This window comes from Zeus faber (assembly GCF_960531495.2).
Source record: "Zeus faber genome assembly, chromosome: 10".
Taxonomy (NCBI): Eukaryota; Metazoa; Chordata; class Actinopteri; order Zeiformes; family Zeidae; genus Zeus; species Zeus faber.
In genome coordinates this window covers 32,292,708-32,318,367 of record NC_137199.1, presented here as the reverse complement: position 1 = coordinate 32,318,367, position 25,660 = coordinate 32,292,708, and the positions used below count along the sequence as shown (strand labels likewise).

Genomic DNA, 25,660 nt, shown 5'->3' with positions numbered 1-25,660 from the left:
GGGAAAATGAGCGATGAACAGAGGAAGGAGGAAACTGGAAATCTGGATTTTGTGTTGGCCTGTTTTAAGTTGTGTTGACCGTTTTTTTTTGTTATGTTATTTCTTTATTTTATTCTCTTTTGCTTTTGTCATGTGTTTTATACCTTGTGTAAAAACTTTGTCCCTGAATATGAAATGTACTTTATCAAGACAACAACCTCCAGAACAGAGCACCAGAGGGGCGACTGAGGAGGCGGGGCTGCGCTAATACTGCGAGCCAATCGGAGACGAGACGTGACCCAGGCTGACGCGGCCATCCAATCAGAAACCACCTTTGGCTTGCCTGCGCCGTTCGCGCTCAACCAATGACGTTGAAGCGTGTGCAGCTCCGTTGCCATTGGCAACGAGCACTGACCTGACGCGCTCCTCAATACAGCGGTGATTTGACTCATTTAACCCTTCAACTCAACGTGTTCATTCACCCGAGTTCCACCAAACTCATCCGCGAGGTTGTTGTTGTTGTTGTCTTTACCTGTTTTGTTCTTTTAATGTTTGAAATTGACTTTGAGGGAATATTGGCTAACGTTAGCATGCGAAGCTAGCCGCTAATCCTGTGGCTAATCCTCATTCCCCTCAGTCTGTGGATATTTCTAACCTTGTAACTGCATATTGTTCCAGAAGGAGAAGAGGAGCATAGCAGGAGCAGTTGTCATTGAGGAGAGCTTTTCTTTTTACGTCTTGTTTCCCGGACCTGAGGATGGAGATCCACCTGAACAGAGTGGACTACATACAGGTGACAGGATGACGTCACACTGGTCGTTGTAAACACTGAGGACTGTCAACGTATGAAGCTAAACATAACAACACGTCCAGATCACTGGCTCCAAGCGCTGGGGAGTGTTTTCTATTTCAACCTGGACTCCCCTTCTCTGCTTGTGTACAACTGTGTGTCATGGTGAAGGATCCTGTCTTTGTGTTCCCAGGTGGGTGTGACATCCCAGAAAACCATGAGGCTTCTTCCATCTTCTGGGAAAAAAGCCACACAAAAGGTACGAGTGTGGGAACTGCAGGTGATGTATTACCTCTGACACAGAACTGCATTTGGAATAACATCCAATCCTTACACCTTCCATGCAGGGAAGTCTGATCTATTGAAATTCCAGGTTTTTATCTGAACTATTCTCACACTATTTTCACCGTTTTCAACTGATGCCGAGAGCTGACACTGAGCTCCAACTGGCTTTAAATACAGAAACTTATCTCCACCTGCCTGACACGCCCTGGACCTGCAGGGATGTTTGATTCATAGTTTGTTTGGTCATAGTTCATAAACTATGGCGACAGAACAATTGGATGGACTTTGTGAAACAGACTAAACTGAACTGCGACTTGAGAATCCTATTGCTTTTGGCTCTAACGCTGAAACATGGATTTTATTAGTTTCCTCATTGTAATATAACTTGGGATCAATACATTATTAATGTATCACACAATAAATAGATAGATGATAGATGGATAGATGTACTGTATATATACTTTATTAGTCCCCAGAATGAAATTGCAATGTCACAGCAGCTCGCATCAAAAATGGGCAATATAACATAACAATACCAACAGAAAAAAAAATCTAACAGCAATATGCAATAATCCTGAGGATCACCTGAAAAAATTGCCATATCCAGTAAAGCTAAGGATAAACTTGGAGATAAACAATAAAACTAAAGCTAAATATAAACAATAAAATAAGCAATTACAATAACCTACTGATAGACAATAAGAGCAAACCTAGAATTCATAAATACTCATATAAGCCAGAAATCAAGGATAAATTAGAAATACATAAAACTAGAATTAATGAAAAGATGGGAAACATTTTCAATATACCCTAGCCTGACCATAAACCATTAAATGCACTTAAGAATGAACAATGGCTTCCAGAAGATGTGTGGAATATACAATAAACACCTAGGATTCATATATTGCATAAAGTATATCCATTTATTTTCGAATAAATATTTACAGATAGTAAATGAAATGTATGTGAATAATAGAGAAATAAGTAATGCCGGTAATATATCCTTAGAATATTTTGTATATATCTGTGAAGTCTTTCCACTCGTATTATTTCTCACATGTATAATCCAATACGCGGTGGCTCCTCAGGGTCTAACCCTCCCGGCAGCCTGTGCAGAGTTCTGTCTGATCTCGGGTTCTCCTCCTCGCAGGTCGCCGTTGCGGATCACGATGGGATCCTCACATGTTTTGCGATGAAGAAGGGCGAGCCGCTGGTGGGTTCCTGCTCTCACCCTCTACTGTACTCAGTGAAACTCACATGTTGACAGCTTCTCCTGCTGCTCCTCCTCCTTCTCCTGCTCCTGTTGCTCCTCTTCCTCCTTCTCTTGCTCCTCCTCCTGCTCCTCCTTCGCAGCCGGTCTTCAAGACGCTGCCTGGCCGCAGGGTCAGCCGGCTGGACCTGGGCGGGGCGCTGGGGACGCCGCAGGAAAAGATCTTCGTCTGCTGCGGCTCAGAGGTGCGAGGCTTCACCAAGAAGGGAAAACAGTTCCTGACGTTCGAGGCCAACCTCACGGAGAGCATCAACGCCATGTGAGCGCCTCGCGCACCGCACGGGAAGTACTCCACTTGACTTCCTTTTTACCGTACAGCCATGCCTGACAGCGTTGGATTGGCTTTTTACTCTTTTTCTTTTCAAAACCCTTTCATCTTCACCTTCAACCGGTGGGACACCACCTTCTCCTTTCCAATAACAGCACGGACATTTAGATTATCCACCGAAATCAATATCAACCTGATATCTTTTCCCGTTAACACCTTATAAACTGAAAATGTTTATGAACACTTCACTACCTTACAAGAAGTAATACAAAGACAACAACCCACTTGTACCAAACACTACTTTATACTTTGCTTTATTCAGTAAAACCTTTTGACAAAAAGAACTAAATACAGGTACTCCTTTCTAAACAACTGAGTTAGAGATATACACATTTATAATATTAATACAGGTACTCCTTACTAAACAACTGAGTTAGAGATATACACATTTATAATATTAATACAGGTACTCCTTACTAAACAACTGAGTTAGAGATATACACATTTATAATATTAATACAGGTACTCCTTACTAAACAACTGAGTTATATATATATATATACACACATATATAATATTAATACAGGTACTCCTTACTAAACAACTGAGTTATATATATATATATACACATATATAATATTAATACAGGTACTCCTTACTAAACAACTGAGTTATATATATATATATACACATATATAATATTAATACAGGTACTCCTTACTAAACAACTGAGTTATATATATATATACACATATATAATATTAATACAGGTACTCCTTACTAAACAACTGAGTTATATATATATATATATACACATATATAATAATAATACAGGTACTCCTTACTATATATATATATATATATATATATATAATATACATACTGTATATATATCATATTAATACAGGTACTCCTTACTAAACAACCGAGTTATATATATATACATATATAATCTTAATACAGGTACTTCTCACTTAACGATAAGTTCTGTTCCTAGCACCCAGCAGGTCATTAAGCCAGTTGGTGGATAAGCAAGAACCCGTGTTATTTCACACTAAGAGGGCGTGGCCATTGTATGTAGTATATATAGTATATATAGTGTATATAGTATAAACTGTATAGTGTATATAGTATATATAGTGTTTAAAGTATATATAGTGTATATCTTGTATATAGTGTATATATTGTATCCCCGGGTGCTCTACATGGCAGCCACTGCTCCTAGATACTCTTTCCCTGTTGTGGGACTGATAAGGCTTTATAAATGAATAAATAAATAAATGATTAAATAAATATAGTATATAGGTGAGGGAATTGATGAGATGAGATACTTGTTATTGTACACAGTGTACAATACAGAGTTCTTGAGGGTTGTTTTGAAAGTGTCCAGGGTCGGTGCGTTACGGATTACGGGAGGGAGAGAGTTCCAGAGGGTTGGGGCTGCCACGCTGAAAGCTCTGTTTGTCTCTCCCGAAAGTTCGTAATCTTAGAGGATGGATCAAATTCAGACTTTTTGTTTGATCTAGTATTTTTGCTTTGATTTTTGCTGCTATCGGCGCGATAACCATGCTGGGTATCGAACCAGTGCCATCTTTGATTCTCAGATCCATTCAATAACAAAGAGAAAGAATAACATCTCTGACAGTGGTGCTGTAAAAGCCTTGGTACCTTCAGAGACGATGCCGCGTGCGTCTCACAACCAAACTCTGCTCCGCCTCCAAGGCACGTCTCCGGCGCCGACCTGTTTGTGTGTGCGAGCTACGTGTACAACCACTACTGCGACTGCAAGGACCAGGACTACTTCCTGTCTGGGGACAAGATCAACGACATCACGTGCGCGTCCCCGGGGAACCAGGCCCAGCCGGTCCCCGTGCTGGCCTGCCAGGACCGCGTGCTCCGGGTCCTCAAGGTCAGAGGTCACGGCAGAACTCTCCGTTAAAAAACGCTCCTTTTCCTTCAGTGTTGAACGTTGTGCTCCACAGGGGTCGGAGCTCGCCTACGAGGTGGAAGTTCCTGGACCTCCGTCCGTCTTAGAGCTCTACAACAAGGATGGAGGTAAATGGCACATATTCATGCTCCCCCCCCCTTTCCTTTAAATGTTTATCAGAGTGTCACTCCATCAGATCGTCTGCAGGTGGATTTCACTCCAAGTCCCAGAATTCCATTCAAAATACTTTTTCTCCATCATCCATGTTCCCTCGTCCTCGTCACTTTCTTTTCTCCGTTCTTCTTCTGATCCATTGATTTGTTGTTTTTCGTGGTCACTCACGATGGTTTGGATGTTGTTTGTTGCTTTCTGTGAACTTTCATCTGCATGGACAGTTCACTGACCACACACAGCTCCACTGCTTTTGAGGCTGCGCTGACTTGTTGAAAGGTGGTGGCGGACCCTGCCACCGACACTGGAGGCAGCACATGCACAACACTCAAACACTGAGTGGATATTTGTTGAACAGCTCCGTGTTAGATAAAGTGTCAAATATGGGATGGATTTTCACTTCATAGATTACCGCTCGTGTGCATTTCACAGTTTCCTTTGTTAGAAACAAGCCACGGGGGGGAGACTTGGCTTCAACTTCTCAGCTCAGTTTTCTTCCGCAGGTGACCAGGTTCTCTACGGAACCACCGATGGCAAAATCGGATCGGTGAAGATCGGCGAGACGTCGGCTGTGACCCAGTGGGAGATCGACAGCGACAGGAAGAAAGGAGGTAACGGACGGAGGTGGTGGAGGTGGTGAGATGGAGGCGTTGGTGGTGGATCTCACACTGTCCCCCTCCCCACAGGCGTCCTGTGCGTGGACTCCTTCGACCTCCTCGGGGACGGTGTGGACGACCTGCTGGTCGGCCGCGACGACGGAGCGGTGGAGGTCTACGGCTTCGACGCCTCCAGAGAACCCACGCTGCGATTCGAGCACGTGAGTCCCAGTTGATTCTGTTTGTTCAAGTGAAAACATGACTAAACCCACGTTTGGAAACTTCATCTTCAGCTTCACCTGGAAGCTTCTGGAAGCTTTGGAGGCTTCAAATCCACTGAAATATTTCCGTTAAATCGTTACTTCTGTCACATTTGGTTTAAAAGAAACAAGTTCTCTGTGTGACTGCCTCCCTCCAGGTTTTGTCCGAGAGTGTCACCTCCATTCAGGGTGGATGTGTGGGGAAGGAGGCTTACGATGAGGTCGTCACTGCGACGTACACAGGTCACACTTAAACACACAAACTACACAACACACACAAACTACACAACACGCACACGCACACACTGTGTCTTTTGTATTTAATGTTCTTCTCCATGGTGACTGTGCTGTCTTCCTTATGGTCATACATGGCTCCATTATGTGTTCCCTGTGAACCACACTGAGTGCAGCAGCGTGACCTTTGACCTCCTGCTGGCTCTCTCCTCCAGGGTGGGTCACCGGTCTGACCACCGAGACCCAGAAGGCCGAGGCAGGACCCGGAGACGAGGTCAGGATGAGCAAGGAGACGCAGTCCAAGGTGGCCGCTCTCAGGTAGCAGCCAAGAAAACAAACTGAGCGACATCCAAAAGAGTCTCGTCCAACCAGGTTGAAACTGCAGCTGTTTAAGAAAGATCCTGAAGAAAATAAAAACATATGTAAGGATTCACGTGAGGGATGCTGACAATGAGTCGGTTGTCGGTTCATTGCTAATAAGAATTGAAGCGATTAAGATTTTGTCGTATGGAGAAGAACTGAACAATCTGGAGTCTTGGTGCAGGACGTTCAGAGACAGGAAGTAGTAGTACTGAGTGGACGGACAGGGGCAGGAAACAGGAAACACATTTCCAGTGGAGCAGGAACAAACAACAAACATGGCTGCACGTTGCTCAACATCAAATGCAACAGGGGAAGTGGTCGTGGTCGGTGAAGTGTGGATGTGGAGGAACGTCTGACCTATTGACCCTTGATACGATGACCCATAATCCCCTGTGTTGACCTCCTCCCTCCTCTCCGTCGCAGGGCGGAGCTGGAGCAGCTGCAGCTCAAGGTGGTGCAGGGTCGGGAGAAGCACCAGCAGACATCTCAGTCCAGCACCGCCGTCTCCGCCGTCCCCGTCTTCAGCATCAACGACAAGTTCACGCTGTGCCAGGACGACGCCAGCTACAGCCTGACGCTGGAGGTCCAGACCGCCATCGACAACCTGCTGCTGCAGGTCTCACCCTCAACCCCACCCGCCACCAAGACCCTGATATAATATGATGTGATATGAGAGCAGATGTTGTCATGGTAACAGGGTGATGAAGTTAAATGTCTTTAAGGAGTGATGCAGTTCATTACTTCATAGGCTGTTCTACTCTTCTCACCAATGCTCATAATATCCACATTACTCCTGATGTTTATTAAATATTCATTGTGTGAAAGTACCGATAGTCATCCCCAAATTATCGTCGCATATATGGGGGTATGAGTCAAAAATATAATAAATATATAGTTTGAATGGTGTCCTGTGTTCCCGCAGAGCGACGTTCCCATCGACCTCCTGGACGTGGATAAGAACTCTTCCGTCGTCAGCTTCAGCGAGTGCGACTCCCAGGTGACACCTCCAACCAGCGCCAAGAAAGAAATTCAACATTCTTTTAAAATGTGATATTAATGTCTGACCGTGATCTCCCAGCAGCCCAACGGGAACTTCCTGCTGGCGACGTACCGCTGCCAGGCCAACATGACGCGTCTGGAGCTGAAGGTGACGCACAACTAACGTTTCCTCTTTTCACGCCGGAGACACTTTGTATTTTGGGATGTTTCCGGTCTTGGTTTTGTGTTCTCCTCATTCTGAGCTGCGGTCTCTGAGCACACAAAATGGCTGACAGGTGGCGTGTTGGTGTGCAGGTGCGCTCCATCGAGGGCCAGTACGGCACCCTGCAGGCCTACGTCACCCCCCGCCTGCAGCCCCGGACCTGCCAGGTCCGACGCTACCAGATCAAACCGCTGTCCCTGCACCAGAGGACCCACAGCGTGGACCAGGACCGGTGAGACCCCAGGGACAACAGAACTCCCTTCTTTTCCAGTTCTGTCCTTCTGTTGACACTCTCCTCCCGGTCCAGGCCCATGAGCCGGCTCAGCCTGGTGGGTCAGTTCAGCTTGGCGGAGATCCACTCCTGGGTCGTGTTCTGTCTCCCTGAGGTTCCAGAGAAAACGCCGGCGGGAGACAGCGTCACTTTCCACTTCCACAACACCTTCCTGGGCACGCAGCTGGAGGCCTCCTACTGGTCGGTTGCCATAGTAACACATACACTGCATCACTTCCTGACACTCGGAGTCAGTGAATCCGTCGTGTTGATTCTTTCATTTGGACTTTGAGGACAGTTGACATACTAGTAGTCATTTCTAAAGTTCAAAATGAAGGTGTATATTTTACGTTAACTTCAGGTCATATTTATTTATGGTTCTCCTCAAAACAATGATCTGCATTCATTTTAAGTTTTATTTTACAGAATTACATTACATTGATCAGACGCTTTTATCCAAAGCGACTTAAAATTGTTCAATCACCGACGGACGCAGCCATCAGGAGCAATTAGGGGTTAAGTGTCTTGCTCAAGGACACTACAGCATGCTAGCAGGAGGAGCCTGGGATCCAACCAGCAACCTTTAGATTACTAGACCACCAGCTCTACCTCCTGAGCTATCATCCCTTTATATTCATTTAAGAGCAAAGTGGAACCTTTCATATAATTGACGCTGTTCCCCAAAAACGGGTGGAGACCTTGAAATACAGCCAGGACTCCTTTTTGACTTCTTTCCAGCAAAGGGGAAGGTCACTTCAGGTCCGACAATATCTCCACCATCTCCATCCTGACGGACGTGCTCTCCAAGGAGGCCACGCAACGGAAAATTAATTTAAACATTTCATACGGTGGGTCTGTCATAACGCTTTCATCCCGTATCTGTGTATGAAAGTTGGATAGAAAATCCAAAAGATGAATTCATGTCGCTGAGGTTTTTTTTTTTTTTTTTTTAGATATTAATGATGAGTCAGTGAGCCACACTCTGAAGATGATCCATCCCAAACTGGAGCACCAGCTGCTGCTCGCCAAGAAGGTGCAGCTCATTGATGCGCTCAAGGTGAGTAGTTGTTTTGAACTGCGTTGGAATTCAGGTTCCTTCATCTCAGAACCAGGTTCTATCTCCCGTGCACATTCAAATCCAAAACAGAAAAGAGAACCGAGGCCAGGGGCATCCACCCGGGATCCACGGCCCCCTGGAGGCCTGTGAATGAAGTGCACAGGGATGTGGCTCAAACAAGGTGGAGCGGAGCAGCAGAACCTAAAATTAATGTTCTCCACCTCTGTCTGGTATAGAAGCACCGGAGGCGCACCTGTCAAGGCCACAGATGCCAACGACAGTGAAAACTAGATGTAAATCATTAGTAAAGTGGATATGATGACCACTGATGAGAACAGTCTATGAAGTTCAGGAAACCGCCCTACTTTACAGCAATAGATGACTTTACTGCAGTGCTGCTTAAATAAATGTAACATGTCACCACGTTCCCAGATCCAGAATGAAGGATCATTATATCATGATATCCACATAACGATATGTCGCCCAGCTGCAGCTTTATGAAAGGAGTTAAACCTGTATTCAATCTCTCTCTCTCTCTCTCTCTCTCTCTCTCTCTCTCTCTCTCTCTCTCTCTCTGTCTTCCAGGAGCTCCAGGTCCACGAGGGGAACGCAGACTTCCTGATCCCAGAGTACCGCAGCATTTTGGACGAGTCACCGCATCTTCTGGAGGAATACAAGAAGCAGCCAGCGCATCTGGAGCGGCTCTATGGTCAGAACCCTTTGGTTCTCAGTTAAATACATTATTTTTAAAGGGACGTAAACAAAGCTAAAGGGAAATTTTGAGTAACTTACTGTATTTTGTCGCTTCAGTCGAAGGATTTAATCATTAGTGGGATATACATTTAATTGTTTTATCATGACGGCTGTTAAAATCATAGATATAAGATGGTTCTTTATTCAAAATTTCCTCAGACTGAATCACTTATGTAAACTACAACGTAAAGGGAATGTAAACTTTTTAAAGTAGAATTATAAAGCTGTCGAGCTAGATAGTGTGAATTTTAAACGGAGCACAGTTGGTTTCAACTCGTGTCTTGTGCAAAGTTTAGTTTATATTTCCCTTCTAGTCCATAAACAGGTAACAACGTTTCTAACTGAGTTCAGTAGAAGGTGCAGTGAGACTGATATGAACCTGCGTGTTCCTCTGTTACAGGCATGATAACGGACCTGTTCATCGACAAATTCAAGTTTAAAGGACAGAATGTGAAAAGCAAAGTGTCATCTCTGCTGGAGATCCTGGATAACTACGACTTGAATTCCCTCCTCAACTTCTTTCAATGAAGGAAAAGGAACGTGAAGTTGACTATTTAGCTATGATAGCTTTGTATTGTAAATAGAAGATTTGGGATTTGTGTTAGTGAAGATGATCTTGTTATCTGGATGGAAGCTCCAAGGTGAGAAATCATGAACTGACAATAATGTGTAACATTCCATATAAGTTTGTATAAGGTCCATAAACATTTATTATATTAGTTATAATCATTATAATAAACAAATCAATTGGGGAGTGGCACAGAAGCAAAGTGAATTTTTCAAGTGTTTTTTTTATTATTTTATTATTATATTGATAGTAACATAATAAATTATTTAATTGGTGTGTGTGTGTGTGTGTGTGTGTGTGTGTGTGTGTGTGTGTGTGTGTGTGTGTGTGTGTGTGTGTGTGTGTGTGTGTGTGTGTGTGTGTGTGTGTGTGTGTGTGTGTGATTTTAAATCTTTAAAACAGGGAAGAGTTAATAAACTATTTTTTATATTTATACATCTAGAGTTTAGCCTAGCGTTGAGCTATCTGTACCATTTTATGTTTTTTAATAATGTAGAAGTTTTAAAGAAGGTTTCTATTGTTGGATATGCTTTATTATCTATACTGTAGTTAGGGAGATAAACAGTCCTTAACGGACATTCTCTAATGGTGCAAAGGTCTTGGAAACCAAATTTTGGTGTGAAGTGATTAATAGTTCAACTAGTATATCACTTTGCTGGGGAACCGCTGGAAGGACCCCCGGGGGCCCCTGGACCCAACATTGAGAACCACAGATTAAGACCATTAAATGTACATTTAAATGAATAGAAAGAAAAGGTTATGTATATGGATCAATGAGCATGTTACACATACATAGAATAGTGGTTTTAATGCTTTGCACATTATTGTGTCCAGTCCCCCCAACTCCCAGTAAATGGAGTAATCCAATACTAATCAATACAAATATAGATAATCATTGTTATTATCATTATCAATTAAGGTATTATTATTACTATTATTATTATTATTCGTAGTAGTATTATATGTTTTACTACTATTATTATTATTATTATTGTCATCATTTTTTAACGCGCATTTACTGATTTACCCCGTGTCGGCCGCCATACTTCCCAGCGCGCACTTTTGCCTTTGCTCTCGGTCAATTCGCGTTTAACTGATTTGTCCTCCACCGGCCGCCGTAGCTAATTGTCCTGCCGCGCTGTGATTGGTCCGTTCCAAAGTCGCGCGCTACTTGAACAGTGATCAGCGGAGGGAGAATCAGAGAATGAAGAGTTAGAGCCGCAGCCGAGGACCAGGAGCAGGAGCAGGAGCAGGACCCCCAGAGCCACGACCCCCAGAGCCACGACCCCCAGAGCCACGACCCGCAGAGCCACGACCCCCCGAGCCCCACACCCGCTCCGGGGAGACGCTGCACACCGCGAAGCTCAACCCGAAAAAAGTAAGCTTAGATTCCCAGCGCTTCCTCCGCTAGTCCCCCCTGTCGGGGTTGCTAACCTTAGCCTAGCCGCAGCGGAGCGACACATCCGAGTAACCGATCCGATCCCAACCGACCAGAGTCCGCAGCGGATCCCGAACCGGGTCGAGCCCCCGCCCCTCCCCCCACGGCCTGAGCGCGCGGTTCGGAGGCAGCATGTCGGGGCCACAGCAGACGCGGGCGGTCGCGGCGTCTCATGCGGAGAACATGAGGAGGCGGCTGCGGGGAGCGTCCAAGGCCCCCGCCAACCCGCCGCTCCACGAGGACCAGAACCAAGACCAGGAGAACCTGGAGAACCTGCCGCCCAAGGCCGCCGGTAGGACGGTGCTGGGGCCCCTGCAGAACCAGCAGCGGGCCCGGCTGCAGACCCAGCGCGGCTCCAAACAGGTGGGACGCGGGCTGCAGGCTGCCTGCCTTGGGCTCCAGCTGACGGGGTCGTTAACAGTAACTGACGTGACGGGTGTTGTGCGGCGGCTCTGCTTTGTCTTATCGCTTTTTCCGCCATTTTAAACATTGTACTGTTACTCCTCAGTTAAAGTGGCGCAATTTTGCCTTTGACATCACAGCTCCATCATGCAGCTTTCCTGTATTATGGCCCATTGTAGTTAACCTCATTAAATATAATGATGGTTTGTTCTTTAGCCCTTCATCCGTTTTGTTGTAGTCTCCCTTGTCAGCATCTGACCTTGCACCCTGGGGGGGGGGTTGACGTCCTTCTGCAGGAATCCTCGGCGCAGGCACCGCCCTGCAAAGCTGAGGACGGGGGCCGAGGCCTCACGGAGAAGGTGTCCAAGCAGCCGTCCTTCCAGATTCACGTGGACGAATCCGATGGCGCCTGCACCAAGAAGCCGGTGGCCCCCAAAGCCCAGGCCACCGTGGAGGACTCTCCCCTGGTCTTGGACCACGCAGTGACCCGCCTCCGGCAGCCGCTGGCCACCATCGACATCCCCTCGGCGATGGATGTGACGTTTGGTAAGTGAAACATGAAGCGCGTGACGTTCTTCAGCTGTTTCCCGGCGACAGTGTTGTGTCCGATGCAGGAACGAGTCTCTCCCTGTGAACAGACTCCCCCATGGACATGTCTGTGGTGGAGGGAGAGGAGAAACCGCTCAACGTCAATGAGGTCCCAGATTACGTTGCTGAAATTCACAGCTACCTGAGGGAGATGGAGGTGAGACCTGATGCTGTTGCACGTTGGTGTTTCCTGGTCTCACTGAACTGTCTTAAGTGGAAGGACAAAGGCTGAGTTGTGAAACTCAGCAGGGCCGTGTCTGGTCTCTAGAAGCAGGTTTAAAAACTGAGCAACTGTTTGATTCAGGACATTTAAAATGTCCTGAATCAAACAACGGCGATGCAGCCTTAAAATGTCTTCCATTGAAGCCTAATTTCAGAGTTGCGCATCTGGTTTTATAAGCTTAAGTGGTGACAGGCTCTTGACAGTCTGAGCTTTATCACGTCTTAAATCCTTTGGCTCAGTTTCCTCACGTCTAGCGTTTTCAACGTCTCCTCCAGTTGAAAACCCGTCCCAAGGCGGGCTACATGAAGAAGCAGCCGGACATCACAGACAGCATGCGAGCCATCCTGGTGGACTGGCTGGTGGAGGTGGGGGAGGAGTACAAGCTGCAGAACGAGACGCTCTACCTGGCCGTCAACTACATCGACCGCTTCCTCTCCGCCATGTCGGTCCTGCGCGGGAAGCTGCAGCTCGTGGGCACGGCGGCCATGCTGCTCGCTTCGTGAGTGCGGGAAGACCTTCTCCTCGGGCGGGGCCGTCACCCGGGGCGGTTCACTGACCCATGTGTCACTGTGTTCCTGCTCAACGCAGGAAGTTTGAGGAGATTTACCCCCCCGACGTGGCGGAGTTCGTCTACATCACGGACGACACCTACACCAAGAAGCAGGTTCTGAGGATGGAGCACCTGGTGCTAAAGGTGCTGTCCTTCGACCTGGCGGCTCCCACCATCAACCAGTTTCTCTCCCAGTACTTCCTGCACCACAGCTCCAGCAAATCAGTGGAGAGCATGGCCATGGTGAGGGCACGGCACATTGGAGGTGTTTGTTTGTCTCAGCTGATGAAGATGATGACAAGTGTTTCCTCTGCAGTTCCTGGGGGAGCTCAGCTTGGTCGACTCGGTTCCCTTCCTCAAGTACCTTCCCTCCCACACGGCAGCGGCAGCCTTTGTTCTTGCAAACCACGTCGTCACTGGCGGCTCATGGGTAAGTGGGCGCCGTCACGACCGCGCTTAATTTACGGCTCAAGCATGTCTGCCGAAATCCACCTTGAACAAATGTTAGTATCTAACAACTCAAACCGTCGTTTAGTTGACTCGCCGTCAGGTTGGACGGCACAGAGACTCCTGCTGCCACAAGGTAAATGAACAGCAGCTTGACAGCGGCACCGTCAGCAGAACAAAACCATTGTTTATCAAAGGGAAGGCTCTGACCCCTCAGGGTTCACCAGGTGTCTGGCGCTCAGGGTTCACCAGGTGTCTGGCGCTCAGGGTTCACCAGGTGTCTGGCGCTCAGGGTTCACCAGGTGTCTGGCGCTCAGGGTTCACCAGGTGTCTGGCGCTCAGGGTTCACCAGGTGTCTGGCGCTCAGGGTTCACCAGGTGTCTCGTTCCTGTCTCACTGCGTTCAGCCGCAGACCCTGGCGGAGGCGACCGGTTACACTCTGGAGGATTTGACGGCGTGCGTCCAGGACCTGCACCAGATGCACCTCAACGCCACGCAGCACGCCCAGCAGTCTGTCCGGGAAAAGTACAAAGGCTCAAAGTAGGACTGCGCTCAACTACCCACAATTCCACGGGAGACCTCCCAGTCAAACCACTCCACTGGTGCTGGGATGGATGTGTAGTGTCCTGATATTAAACTATTTCTCCCTTCCAGGTACCATGAAGTGTCCCTCATCGACCCTCCTGCCAAGCTGCTGCTCAACTGACTGTTTTAGCTTTTTTTTAAAGTCTTTTGTAAGTTGTGAATCACTTCTCCAGGAAGTATTGAGCCTCCCTCTTTTGCAGGGAGCTGCAAAAACAGTTAAAATTAGTTTTTAATACTATTTTATACTCACTGGTCCTGAAGGACTATTTTAAGCTCCCTAACATAGTTAATCACAGTTTAATCTTTTAGAACATACTGGTCTAGTTCATCTGCTGCAAATGTTTCTTCTCTGCAGAAGTTTGGTTTTTTTTTTGGGGGGGGGGGGGGGCAGACAACAGTAAATTTAGTCTTTGGCATTTTTTATAAGAGCTGAGTGGTTGGTGTCCTATGCCTGTTTCTCTTATACACTCTGACCTCAATTAAAAAGGTTTCAGTGTGAAAATCGCATCATTTTCCTTATTCTGTCACCTGCATTTAAAGGGTCTTTCACAGCTGTTAATCAAGGAATCTTCTGCTCTGTATTATATCGCTCTTGTAAATAAAGTTTTATTGAAGACTATTTGTTTGTACTGTTTGGCCTCAAGGGGACAGCACAACTAAACAACACATCCACCCCTGTTTGACCTGTATGGGGAGTTTTGTTTTTATCTCCTGAAATAAACATTCCCCAGCAACACGTCATCTAACTCATCACATGTTACTTCAGGGTGGGCGGCTCAGGAGTCTTCAACTTGGCATTTGAACTTCAGATTTATCATCAATGTTGGGAAGGCTTCAGTGTCTGAAACAGTCATCACACATGCTTTGATGGTTCCTCTGCATTTAACAATCCTGGCTTGTCCTTCCTCTGGGGCCACAGCCAGGAGCAGTGGGCAGCGTACGTGGACGCACCCGGGGACCAGGTGATAAATGTCCATCGCTGGTCACACCATGATGGGTGCATGTTTTTGGTGGGGGTCCTTACTGACGTGAGGTGGAGGAAACCCCATGTGAGCACGGGGAGAACATGCAAACTCCACACAAAGGCTCCTATTTGGGAGATACGGTGCCAACAGCGCCCCAGGCGGGAATCAAACCCAGGACCTTCTTGATGTGAGGCTGCAATGCACTGCCACCACTCTGCTTCACTAAACCATCAGAATAACAAACAAGCTGCAAGTGACTCCAAAGTCCCAGTTCACCACATTAACCCACAGATTGAGGAACATCTCTTCAAACTCTTATGCCCAATGTTCCCATTTCATCTGGGCTCATGACCCCGGCCAGACGAGGCTCTGGATGGGGAGGTCTAGGATACACAAACTGCTACACCTTCAAGGGCCCATAGGGGGCAGCAGATCCCCGTTAAGGAACAGGTTTCTCAAAAAGCTGATGCTGTGCCCCCCCACCCCCCTCCCGTATATATTTGGGAAGCTGCTGCTGCTGCTCAGTCTGAGGAGATGCTGCGAGCAGCACCGCAGATCAATACCATTCACTGTTTCTACCTTTCTCCCAGAATGCACCACTCAGCCATCAAGGATTATTTCACCGCTTTGACTCCACGGGAGACTCTCCGCAGGCCGGACCGACTGGACCACTGAGCCGTGCCGAACCGGGGTCCCCTCACCCGGCTGGAAGCCCACATCCCAGGATGGCCCCCCGCCGCCCCTGAGCTCTTAGCATCCGTCTGGACCCCATGCCCTCTCCCAGGAGGTTCCTGGTGGCCTCCACCTCCCTGCCCCTGCCCCTGGGCTGGGGCTGGAACCTGGGCCTGTACGTGGCCCTGATGCTGGTGCTGCTGCTGATGATGCTGCTGCTGCTCTGGGTGCTGCTCAAGCAGCTGGGACACTCTGTGGGTGGGACGGTCCTCCACCCGGGGCGGTCCCTCAGGGAGCCCCACACCCACCAGCACTGCCGCCACGTGCTGTGAGATACCACCAGGCCTGGGATTAGGCGTTTAAACACCCCGGGAGGTTGGACTTCGTCTGGTTGTGCCTTGTCGTCCATGTGAGGAAACTCCACCCTTGAAGTGACTTTTTTGCTTTGTTATTTGATTGTTTTCTTACAAAACCTGACTATGCTGTGGCTTGCTGTTTTCCTTCTTAGATGTTAATTATGAAGCAATGTTTTATTAATGATGTGCTTATGAACATTTTCTATAGTTTTTTTTTGTCATTGTCAAGCACAACCGGGTGGAAGCAGATTTTGCTGCTATAAAATTCTCTTGTGCTCTTAACATTCCACAGGTAATCCAAGGGACGTCTTTATTCTAAGAGCGTTCTGATGGTTATTATAGAGTGACGTTGCATGTCGGGAAATGGAACTTTCAGATGAACTGTCGGCATCAAGTATCCTCTGCTGTAGGCTCTGCCTGCTGACAGCACAGGCTCAAACAAAGTGACTAACAAAAATACGATGAAAACAAGAAGCATATAAATGTATGTACAGCTGAGTAAAAAAAACCTTTTGCTATTCTGCAGATAATGCAAGTGGCTCCATAATTTCCTTTGTGTTGTTTTCCATCCACAGTCTGTACAGAACGCTCCACGCTGCTCCAAGCAGGGACCGTGTGCGTCGCTCAGGGTTTATCGGAAAAATGCTTCCAATGAAAAATCAGGTTTTGTTCCTCCCCGCAGCCATTAAGCACAAAGCAAATGAGTCTCCTGAGGAAGAATAAAGTGAACAACAGACACATGCACGAGCAGAAGCAGAGAATCTGCTCCTTCTGCCGTCGATGTAAGGTGCTGAGCAGCGACTTGCACAGATGTTCGTTTCTCTCTAGTTCCTCTTAATTCATAAATTAGCCGTAGTTTGTAAACGCACAACAGTCAGGTCTCGCAGCCACCAGCAGGGGGCGCTCAGGGGCTCTTTCCAGGGTGATCAATAGTGAGCCCACAAGGGGTAAGTGTGAATTATACATGACCAGGTGACTTCTCTATTCAGACATTCTGTTCTGACAGTGATCCACCAGCATCAAACCGAGGTGTTGAAAAGAGAAATCAGCGCCACTGGAGGCTCATTCTTCCTACTTCAGACAATAAAGTTATGAGCTGTTCATGTGGCGACGACCGTCCTCCTCCTCCTTTTCCTCCTCTCCTTCTCTTCCTCCTCCTCCTCCTCCTCCTGCTCTGTGTTCGTCATCGTCCGTTGATCTTGTTGTTGACGTCTGTTCATGTTTCTCATGCCCTGCTCTGGACACACTTCCTGTCTCCTCCTCGCTCTCCACATTAAACACTGACACCACGCCCCGTGGCTCTGGCCGAGCTCGAGGCACCGTCAGGTAATGGAGGTCGTCCTGTCATCACATGGTCATCTGCAGGGGCACAATAAACCCGGCTCCCCACGGCGCCTTTAGAGCCCCATCACACTTCCTGTGAGCCTCTCTGGCCCCAAGAGGTGAAGAAAACCTGTTAAAGAAACAGAAACAGAAAGAACAGTCTTTATTTGTCACACGACACTCCACAACACATGCTTGCACACACACACACATGCACATGCTTGATGGTGGCCGGTGAATGGCTTCCTCTGCTTTTGACCCATCCTGGCTTGTCCTTCCTCCGGGGGCACAGCCAGGAGCAGTGGGCAGCGTACGTGGATGCGCCCGGGGACCAGGTGATAAGTGTCTATCGCTGGTCAGACCATGATGGTGCACCTTACTGACGTGAGGTGGAGGAAACCCCATGTGAACACGGGGAGAACATGCAAACTCCACACAGAAAGGCTCCTGTTTGGGAGATAACCCACCGGAGCACGGTGCCAACAGCGCCCCAGGCGGGAATCGAACCCAGGACCTTCTTGCTGTGAGGCAGCAGTGCAATGCACTGCGCCACCGTGCCAACGACGTTTACACACCGTGTAAACGTCTTTGAAAAGAGAGTTGGAAAACTCAGATCCAGGAAGTCAAATTCCACTTCCCGAGGATTTGGAGTGGACCGTGTGGACGGGCTGATCAGCGCCGTGCACTGGTGTTTCCATCCAGGACCCTCAGTCTGATCCTCATCATGTGATCAGATCTAGTACGAGGTCCGATCTGGGATCAATGATGACCATTCTACTTCACAGGAAACAAACTGGAACCCTGGACCTCAAGCACCGAGAGGCGTCGTTCAATCCAAGCACTGTGTTCTTCATCAGCGGTGAAGCTGTTTCCCAGGTGGAAGATCTAATCATCTTCTTATACTGTGATTTAAAAAGATCCCAAAGCACCAAAGACGACCATGGTATTTCCTAACACAAACAGACAGGACTGACCCCGCCCTGGAGGCAGCTTCATCATTCAAACAGAAATGTTCCAAGGACCGGGTTCCAGTCCCAATATCCACTGGACATCAAGGACAATCAAGACCATGTGATGTAGAATCTGGATTTATATATATACACACATATATATACACACACACACACACACACACACACACACACATCTATATATATATATATATATATATATATAAAAAGACCTGTCTCCGTAGAGAGCGGACATCTTTCACTCTCTGCTCTTTGCAGCCCAGCTCCACGGTTGTGATGGAGCTGGGCTGCATGTTATTGCTTCCATCCCCACATACTTCCATTCACAGCCGTACCCACATGTAAATGACAGCCGGTGGAGAGTTTGGATATTTAGGAACATCCACACCATCCTGTTCCCACACCACACCAACACCGATCATTGCTCGTAGATTTATGCCGTTCAGTGCACGCCTTTTCCCCTAACCCTAACCCTGACACTAACGCCTTTTTCCCTAATCCCTAAGCCTAACCTTAACCCGAACCCTAACCCTAAACCCTAACCCTAAGCCTAACCCTTACCCTTACCCTACCCGTAACCCTAACCCTAACGCCTTTTCCCCTACTCCCTAGGCCTAACCTTAACCCTAACCCTAACGCCTTTTCCCTAACCCCTAACCCCTAATCCTAACGCCTTTTCCCCTAATCCCTAAACCTAACCTTAACCCTAACCCCTAACCCTAACCCTACCCCTACCCTAAACCCTAACCCCTGACCCTAACCCTAATGCCTTTTCCCCTAACCCTAACGCCTTTTCCCCTAATCCCTAAGCCTAACCTTAACCCTAACCCCTAACCCTAACCCTACCCCTACCCCAAACCCTAACCCCTAACCCTAACCCTAACGCATTTTCCCCTAATCCTTAAGCCTAACCTTAACCCTAACCCTAAGCCTAACCTTAACCCTAACCCTAACCCTAGCCCCTAACGCCGTTTCCCCGAACCATAACCCTAACCCTAACGCCCTTTCCCCTAACCCTAACCAGTAACACCTTTTCCCCTAATCCCTAAACCTAACCTTAACCCTAATCCTAACCCTAAGGCCTTTTCCCGTAACCCCTAGCCCTAACCCTAACACCTTTTCCCCTAACCCCTAGCCCTAACCCTAACGCCTTTTCCCTTAATCCCTAAACCTAACCATAACCCTAACCCTAACCCCTAACCCTGAGCGCAACAGTAAGCCTAACCCTAACCCTACCCCTAACCCTAACCCCTAACCCTCACCCTCACACATTTTCCCCTAACCCATAACCCTAACGCCTTTTCCCCTAATCCCTAAGCCTAACCTTAACCCTAACCCTAACCCTAACCCTAAACCTAATCCTAAACCTAACCCTAACCATAACCCTAACCCCTAACACTAACACCTTTTCCCCTAACCCCTAACTCTAACCCTAACCCAAGCCTAGCCCTAAGCGTAAACTGTTTATGACCAACTACTGCATCAACCTCAGAGAGACAGGAAGTGACTTATTCACGGCATTCTCTCCTCCCACTCCATGTGAGTATGTAGTGACGGGTCAGAAGATCCAGAGCATCCACCACTGGGGCGGCCTAATGGGCTCCAGAGGAGAAAGAAGCTCTGAATGATCTGGGAGTCTCCTGGGTGGAGGTGCAGGCAGCACCACCGTCTCCGCTACGGGGGGAGGAGAGTAAATCAGGAAACACTTTCTTCTGCTTTCGTTCTGTTTCCATTTCCTGAGTTCCTTCAGCTCCAGACACCGAGATGTTCTACAAGAACTTTCCAGAGACGTTGAGCCGGTCAGTGCTCAGTGCCCGGTCTGAGGGGAAACCAGGAGGTGACGATGAGAAAAACTATGTCACATGGAGACACCACGAATTTACAGAAGATTAACACAAGTACCATGAAGAAAATCAGAGGTGGAGGAGTAAAGCATTTACATTTACATTTACATTTAGTCATTTATCAGACGCTTTTATCCAAAGCGACTTACAAGGGAGAATAACATTCAGCTACATTGCGACAGAGATTAGAAAGCAGTAGAAGAGCGTGGAGGAGGTGGAGGAGGTGGGATGTGAAACAAGATTTTAAACAACATGGACGACAAAGACAATTCAACATTAATAAAAACAGGAAGGAGAAGGAAAGAAGATCTGATCTGAGACAGATTAAGATGCAGGTCGTTGTAGGTGAAACACTCTCTGTTCGGTTGGAAACATCCAAGTAGTGGATGTGAGGAGGCTACAACGCAGGCACATATGAAGGAAGACGTTAAAAAGATGGAGCTCAGAGATCAGCGTTCCCCCTTTAATGCCCCTGCCAGGAGGGTGGAGCAGGAGACTTCCCTCTGATTTTATTACAGCGACAGGATAAATGGGTCGGGTTTAATCTGCGGTCCACGCTCTGGGGCATGTTAAAATGTTAGAAACAATTATATTATAAATCAAATATTTATGGCAAAGAACAAAATGGCTCCTGCTGCAAGATTCAATTTAAGATATAATTGATATGAAATAATAGAATATTATAGAATACAAGTTATGTGCTTTCACAGAACAGTCATATTGAAGCAACGTTGAAGCGTGTGAACAATGACGTGAAACCCTGAGTCCGAAGCATTTGAGATTCCACTGATATTCATTCATTCATAATTCACTCGCTTATCAAATCTTATATGTGAGTCCAAGATGATTCCTGACAACTTGACGTTGTCAACCTCACTGATGACCTCATACTTCACTTTTACAATGAGTTTCATTTTCGTGTCATTTATGAAAAACAGATTGAAACAGTTTTTTCTACATTTAGTGTGAGGAGAGAGGACTCAAGCCGTTGCAGAACGTGAGGATCCAGTAAACTGCTCAGCAGCCGGAAAAATGTATAAATGAGCGTCATCAGCGTACATTGAGGCACATGTCAGGTTTACATGTCAGGTTTACATGTCAGGTAGGTGGTTGATATTCGTCCCTGCTAAATGACAATGGTCCTATCAGCGACCCCTGCAGCCCCCCATGCTGGTGGCACGGAGGTGACTTCTCTCCGTTGACTCACACCTTGTACTCTCCCCTGAGGGACGAGTCAAACCATTGCGAGTCATGATCAGAAAGTTGTAATTTGGGATGTTTGGATTCCAACACACTGTGGTAAATTGTATCGAAATAATTTAAATAAATATATATAAATATATATATTTCTTTTAAGTTAGAAAAACAACTCTGTATTTACAATCTTTGGGAATAACTTTGCATCACAAATGAGAAATGGGAACATAACAGAACTGGACGCAGAGCAATATGTGTTTTGATTTATGCAGATCTGTATTATTTTTGTTAAATTAGTGGAGAGGGAAAGGATTTATGTCCACCCTGAAGACTTTCCTGGGTTTAACTTTTTTTTTTGTATTCATTAAACTCCAAGTTCCATAAATAAAAGATTTTGGTGACACATGTAGAACCTCTGTGAGGAGGTTTTAGGTGAAACTTACAAACATTATTTCTGTAAATCAGGGCTGCCAACTTTCACCAAAAGTTTGGAGTGAGATGATGCGTTTTGGCAGTGGCGGCCCCTCTCCCCCACCCAATTACTTACCACTTTCCTGCAATTTAACATATTTTACCCATCCCAGCATCTGATGTGTCTGGGGCAGTCGGCTGCCACCCAGTGGGTTGCTCAAGGACACTTTGACTAGCAACCAGCCGGGGATCGAACCTGCAATCTTCGGATGACTAGACGAACTGCACTTACGCCTGTGTAAGCCCATAAATGTCAATGAAGTCAGATTAAGATAAAGTGTTTGTCAAAAGGATGCGGAAAAATTCCTACCTTATTCTTCATTGATGCCGTGTTCCTCCAAAAGCTCTCGACATGGAAGGTGGCTGGGTTTCATGGAGGTGGCCGCAGCCCTCACCAGAAATGCCAGCGCTGCGGTTGAACCTCTCCACTTCCTGCGGTGGAGCCTCTCCACTTCCTGCGGCGGAGCCTCTCCACTTCCTGCGGTGTCTCCTGCATCATGGAGCCTGTTGAGCGTAGCTGGAGCAGTAAAGCCCATGTTCAGCTTTTCTCCTGCTTGTTAGGGAAGTACAGGTTAGTTTAAAATAACATTTTTCTTTCACAGGTTTCTTTACAGAGTTCATTGACATTCATCAACAACCACAACAGCGACCTTGAACACCCCTCTCTGAGTATCTACACCCCCATTATTGGGTTAGAGAACGCCTCCAACCGCCTCCTGAACCTCGGTTGTTTCTCATCTGTGAATTGAAAAAAAAGCTCTGGCTGTGCATACGACATCACTCTCCATTTCAGTCGCTTGTCATGATCTTGCCTTTGTATCACTGAAACATGAGACTTGATGACCTTAAGAAGCTGCACAATGAGGCTCAAACACCTGGGGAATGTGCCGGGGCTATTTCCATATACTCACCTCCATGGAACTCACGGAATTCTATGACAACAATGTGACATCTTAATTTCAATCCAATCAAGATCTTCTGCATTTCACTTTTACTGCCTTGGGGATGGATAAAGCCTCCACCTGTCAGGTCACCTTCTGGACTGGTGCTACCTGTGAGCCAGTATCCCACATCCACACTTGAGGATTTATAATCACAAGACATTTTTTTTTTTCATAGATTCATTGCACCACAGCCTAACAAACCATTTAACTTGGCATTAGGCTGAACCGAGAGGTCATTGAGAGCTTGATGCTGTGGGCGGGGGGGGGGGGGGGGGCATCCAAAATTGGTAATGACATTTTCATTACCAATTTTGGATGCGATGGGATTTTTTGCTCCAGTAAGGACAGGATCATCGTTATCGATGGACTGACACAGTTTCTCCACGGTATGGTGGCTTTCTTGCAAGGCCTCGTTCATCTTTTGATAGATCAGATCAGCTGTGCCGCAGCTACGCCTGCTGGTGGTGCACAGATCCAAAAACCTGCGGACAACCTTTCTGCTGTCGCTGTCATATACCTGAAACTACACGTCCCACTGAAAGTGTGTGTGTGTGTGTGTGTGTGTGTGTGTGTGTGTGTGTGTGTGTGTGTGTGTGAGTTATATCTATTTAAATGTGTCCTGGAAAGTGTGGAAGACTTTCACATGGCACCGCTGCCTCCTTATAAGCTAAAAGAAGAACCTTAAAATCCGATCTGGCTTGCCCTGGTGCCCAGTGAAGCGAGGCCAGGATGGTGGTGTAAGATGCATGTTTTAGGTTCTTCTCAGGATTCTAGCTGCAGTGTTATGAACAAGCTGAAGACTTCGAGAAGAACAACTCGGAAGACCAGAGAGAAGAGCATTACAATAAACAAGTGTGCAGGATATGAATGCATGGAGTGCAGTTTCAGCATCGCACGGTGACAGAACAAGTTGGATTTTAGAAATATTACCAAGGTGAAAAAATGCTGTTTTCCAGGTTGGATATATATTTGTCGTGGAATGCATTGGACCACGTCTGTGACGTACCAGTTCAAACAAAATGTAAACCATATTCTAAGCGTACGTCCCTGTTCGAATTTTCTCCGAAAATATCAATACAGGATCCAGCTCTACAGGCTGGAGCCTCCTTAGTCGATCGTTGACTCTAGTCACAGCAGTTTCAGTGTAATGATGCGACCCAAAGCAAGATTAAAGGTTATTGAAGAGATAATTGTTGTTGTTGAATAAACAGACAGTAAGTTGATCAACAACAGCCCTTTCAAGTAGTTTCGACATATAATGAAGATTGGAAATTATAATTTTTCAGATTACAATTATTCAATATGATCAATATGAGGTTTTTTGAGCAGTGAGCAGATAATGGCGGTTTCAGGAGCTGAGGGCCCTGAGCCTATAGAGAGCGACTTATTGATTATATCAAGAACAGGACTTTAAAAGGAGAAGAAGTTCTTTCAAAGATTAGATGGTGTCGTGGTAATATGCAGATTGTAGATTTGGAAGCAGTTACCAGGCGGCTAACGGCCTCGGGGGAAATTATTTCATACTGTGAAAGAGAGCGGCTGGTCCGAGTCACAGCAGGATCCGTCAGAGCAGTGGAGGGGTCCTACACATCACCCTGAGAGGAGCCTGGATCAGTGAATTCATCTCTAATGGAGTCAGTCTTATTTGTAAAGAATTTCAGAAAATCATCAGCACCGAATGAAGAGCTACTGGCAGGGGTGTCCGCGTATCGAGCAGAAATCGTGGATTATTTTGATTATTGTTAATCGAGTGAGATAACGATGCTCTTCTAGCAGCTGAGCGTGCAGGTTCATGCTTCTTAAAACCTTCTTGTTTCTTCTTAAAACCTTCTTGTTTCTTCTTAAAACCTTCTTGTTTCTTCTTAAAACCTTCAGCTCTGTTTGAGTGCACGGTGTCTGAAAACCACGACGCTGAATTCCTCCCAGTGTGTCTTCAGGTTGTAAGAGGAGCGACCGAGCACTATTCAGATTGACAGTCCGATTATTAAGGGAATCAGAATATGCACAACAGGAGTGGAGTACGTCAGGTAAATACTGGAGCCGCGTGCCAACACAGTGATCAGGTGTGTGACGTGGAATGCAGAGAGAGAAGCTGAAAAAGACAGGAGTGATCAGAACCAGAAGCTCTCAGACAGATGGAACATCAGCGTCTAAAGCTCGGGTAAAAACTGGGTTCAGTGTATTTCCACGGTTGTGAGTGTCATTAAACTCGAGACTAGTAACAAGGCGCATAAATGACACCGCTCTCCAATATGCACATCGTTTAACCTGGCATTTAAAATGATCCAGTAAAATGACTCTGCTCTGACATAACATATTTGACAAGAGCAATCCACAGTATTTCAGTTCTTCTTGTTCTTTGGGGGTCTATAAATGGTTATTGCAAGAATGTGTTGGTGAGTTCTGGTAACCATGGCTACACATTCAAAGGTTGAGAAATTTCCAAAAGTGCGTTCGGTGCAGGTGAACGAATTAGAAAAAATGGTTGCTATTTTGCCCCATTTCCTGCAGGAGTCTGGGGGAGAAGCCAGAAATACAACATGCAGACCACACTGCAGATAAAAACATGAACATAAAAACTCTTAGAGAGCGATCTCATGTTCAATGATGCAAACTTCAGTGGCAGTGATGAAGAGTTCCGTTGGGCAGGGTTCACAGCAGACTAAACATTTACACCAATCAGGTTCCTGG

General features: G+C 46.6%; 2 protein-coding genes across 2 annotated transcripts; both read left to right on the top strand.

Moving 5' to 3' along the window:
- Positions 1-383: 383 nt before the first annotated feature.
- Positions 384-10,180, top strand: bbs7 (Bardet-Biedl syndrome 7). The gene is made up of 20 exons (XM_080007702.1): positions 384-488; positions 658-772; positions 963-1,028; positions 2,205-2,267; positions 2,408-2,583; positions 4,315-4,501; positions 4,575-4,647; positions 5,194-5,301; positions 5,377-5,507; positions 5,705-5,789; positions 5,996-6,098; positions 6,567-6,759; positions 7,066-7,140; positions 7,222-7,290; positions 7,437-7,576; positions 7,652-7,816; positions 8,354-8,463; positions 8,569-8,672; positions 9,258-9,381; positions 9,826-10,180. The coding sequence occupies exons 2-20, from the start codon at positions 737-739 to the stop codon at positions 9,951-9,953; spliced, it is 2,136 nt and encodes a 711-aa protein (XP_079863828.1). The 5' UTR covers positions 384-488; positions 658-736; the 3' UTR covers positions 9,954-10,180.
- Positions 10,181-11,193: 1,013 nt separating this feature from the next.
- Positions 11,194-14,768, top strand: ccna2 (cyclin A2). The gene is made up of 9 exons (XM_080007601.1): positions 11,194-11,371; positions 11,488-11,794; positions 12,130-12,379; positions 12,472-12,578; positions 12,920-13,143; positions 13,233-13,437; positions 13,511-13,624; positions 14,048-14,181; positions 14,296-14,768. The coding sequence occupies exons 2-9, from the start codon at positions 11,564-11,566 to the stop codon at positions 14,345-14,347; spliced, it is 1,317 nt and encodes a 438-aa protein (XP_079863727.1). The 5' UTR covers positions 11,194-11,371; positions 11,488-11,563; the 3' UTR covers positions 14,348-14,768.
- Positions 14,769-25,660: the final 10,892 nt, after the last annotated feature.

Excerpts from the sequence above, each read along its gene's own strand:
- ccna2 (XM_080007601.1), top strand. The coding sequence starts at position 11,564 with ATGTCGGGGCCACAGCAGACGCGGGCGGTCGCGGCGTCTCATGCGGAG. Across the intron at positions 13,144-13,232 it reads GCGGCCATGCTGCTCGCTTC|GAAGTTTGAGGAGATTTACC; the intron begins GTGAGTGCGGGA and ends TGCTCAACGCAG. Across the intron at positions 14,182-14,295 it reads GAAAAGTACAAAGGCTCAAA|GTACCATGAAGTGTCCCTCA; the intron begins GTAGGACTGCGC and ends TCTCCCTTCCAG.
- bbs7 (XM_080007702.1), top strand. The coding sequence starts at position 737 with ATGGAGATCCACCTGAACAGAGTGGACTACATACAG. Across the intron at positions 4,502-4,574 it reads GCGTGCTCCGGGTCCTCAAG|GGGTCGGAGCTCGCCTACGA; the intron begins GTCAGAGGTCAC and ends TGTGCTCCACAG. Across the intron at positions 5,508-5,704 it reads CCACGCTGCGATTCGAGCAC|GTTTTGTCCGAGAGTGTCAC; the intron begins GTGAGTCCCAGT and ends GCCTCCCTCCAG.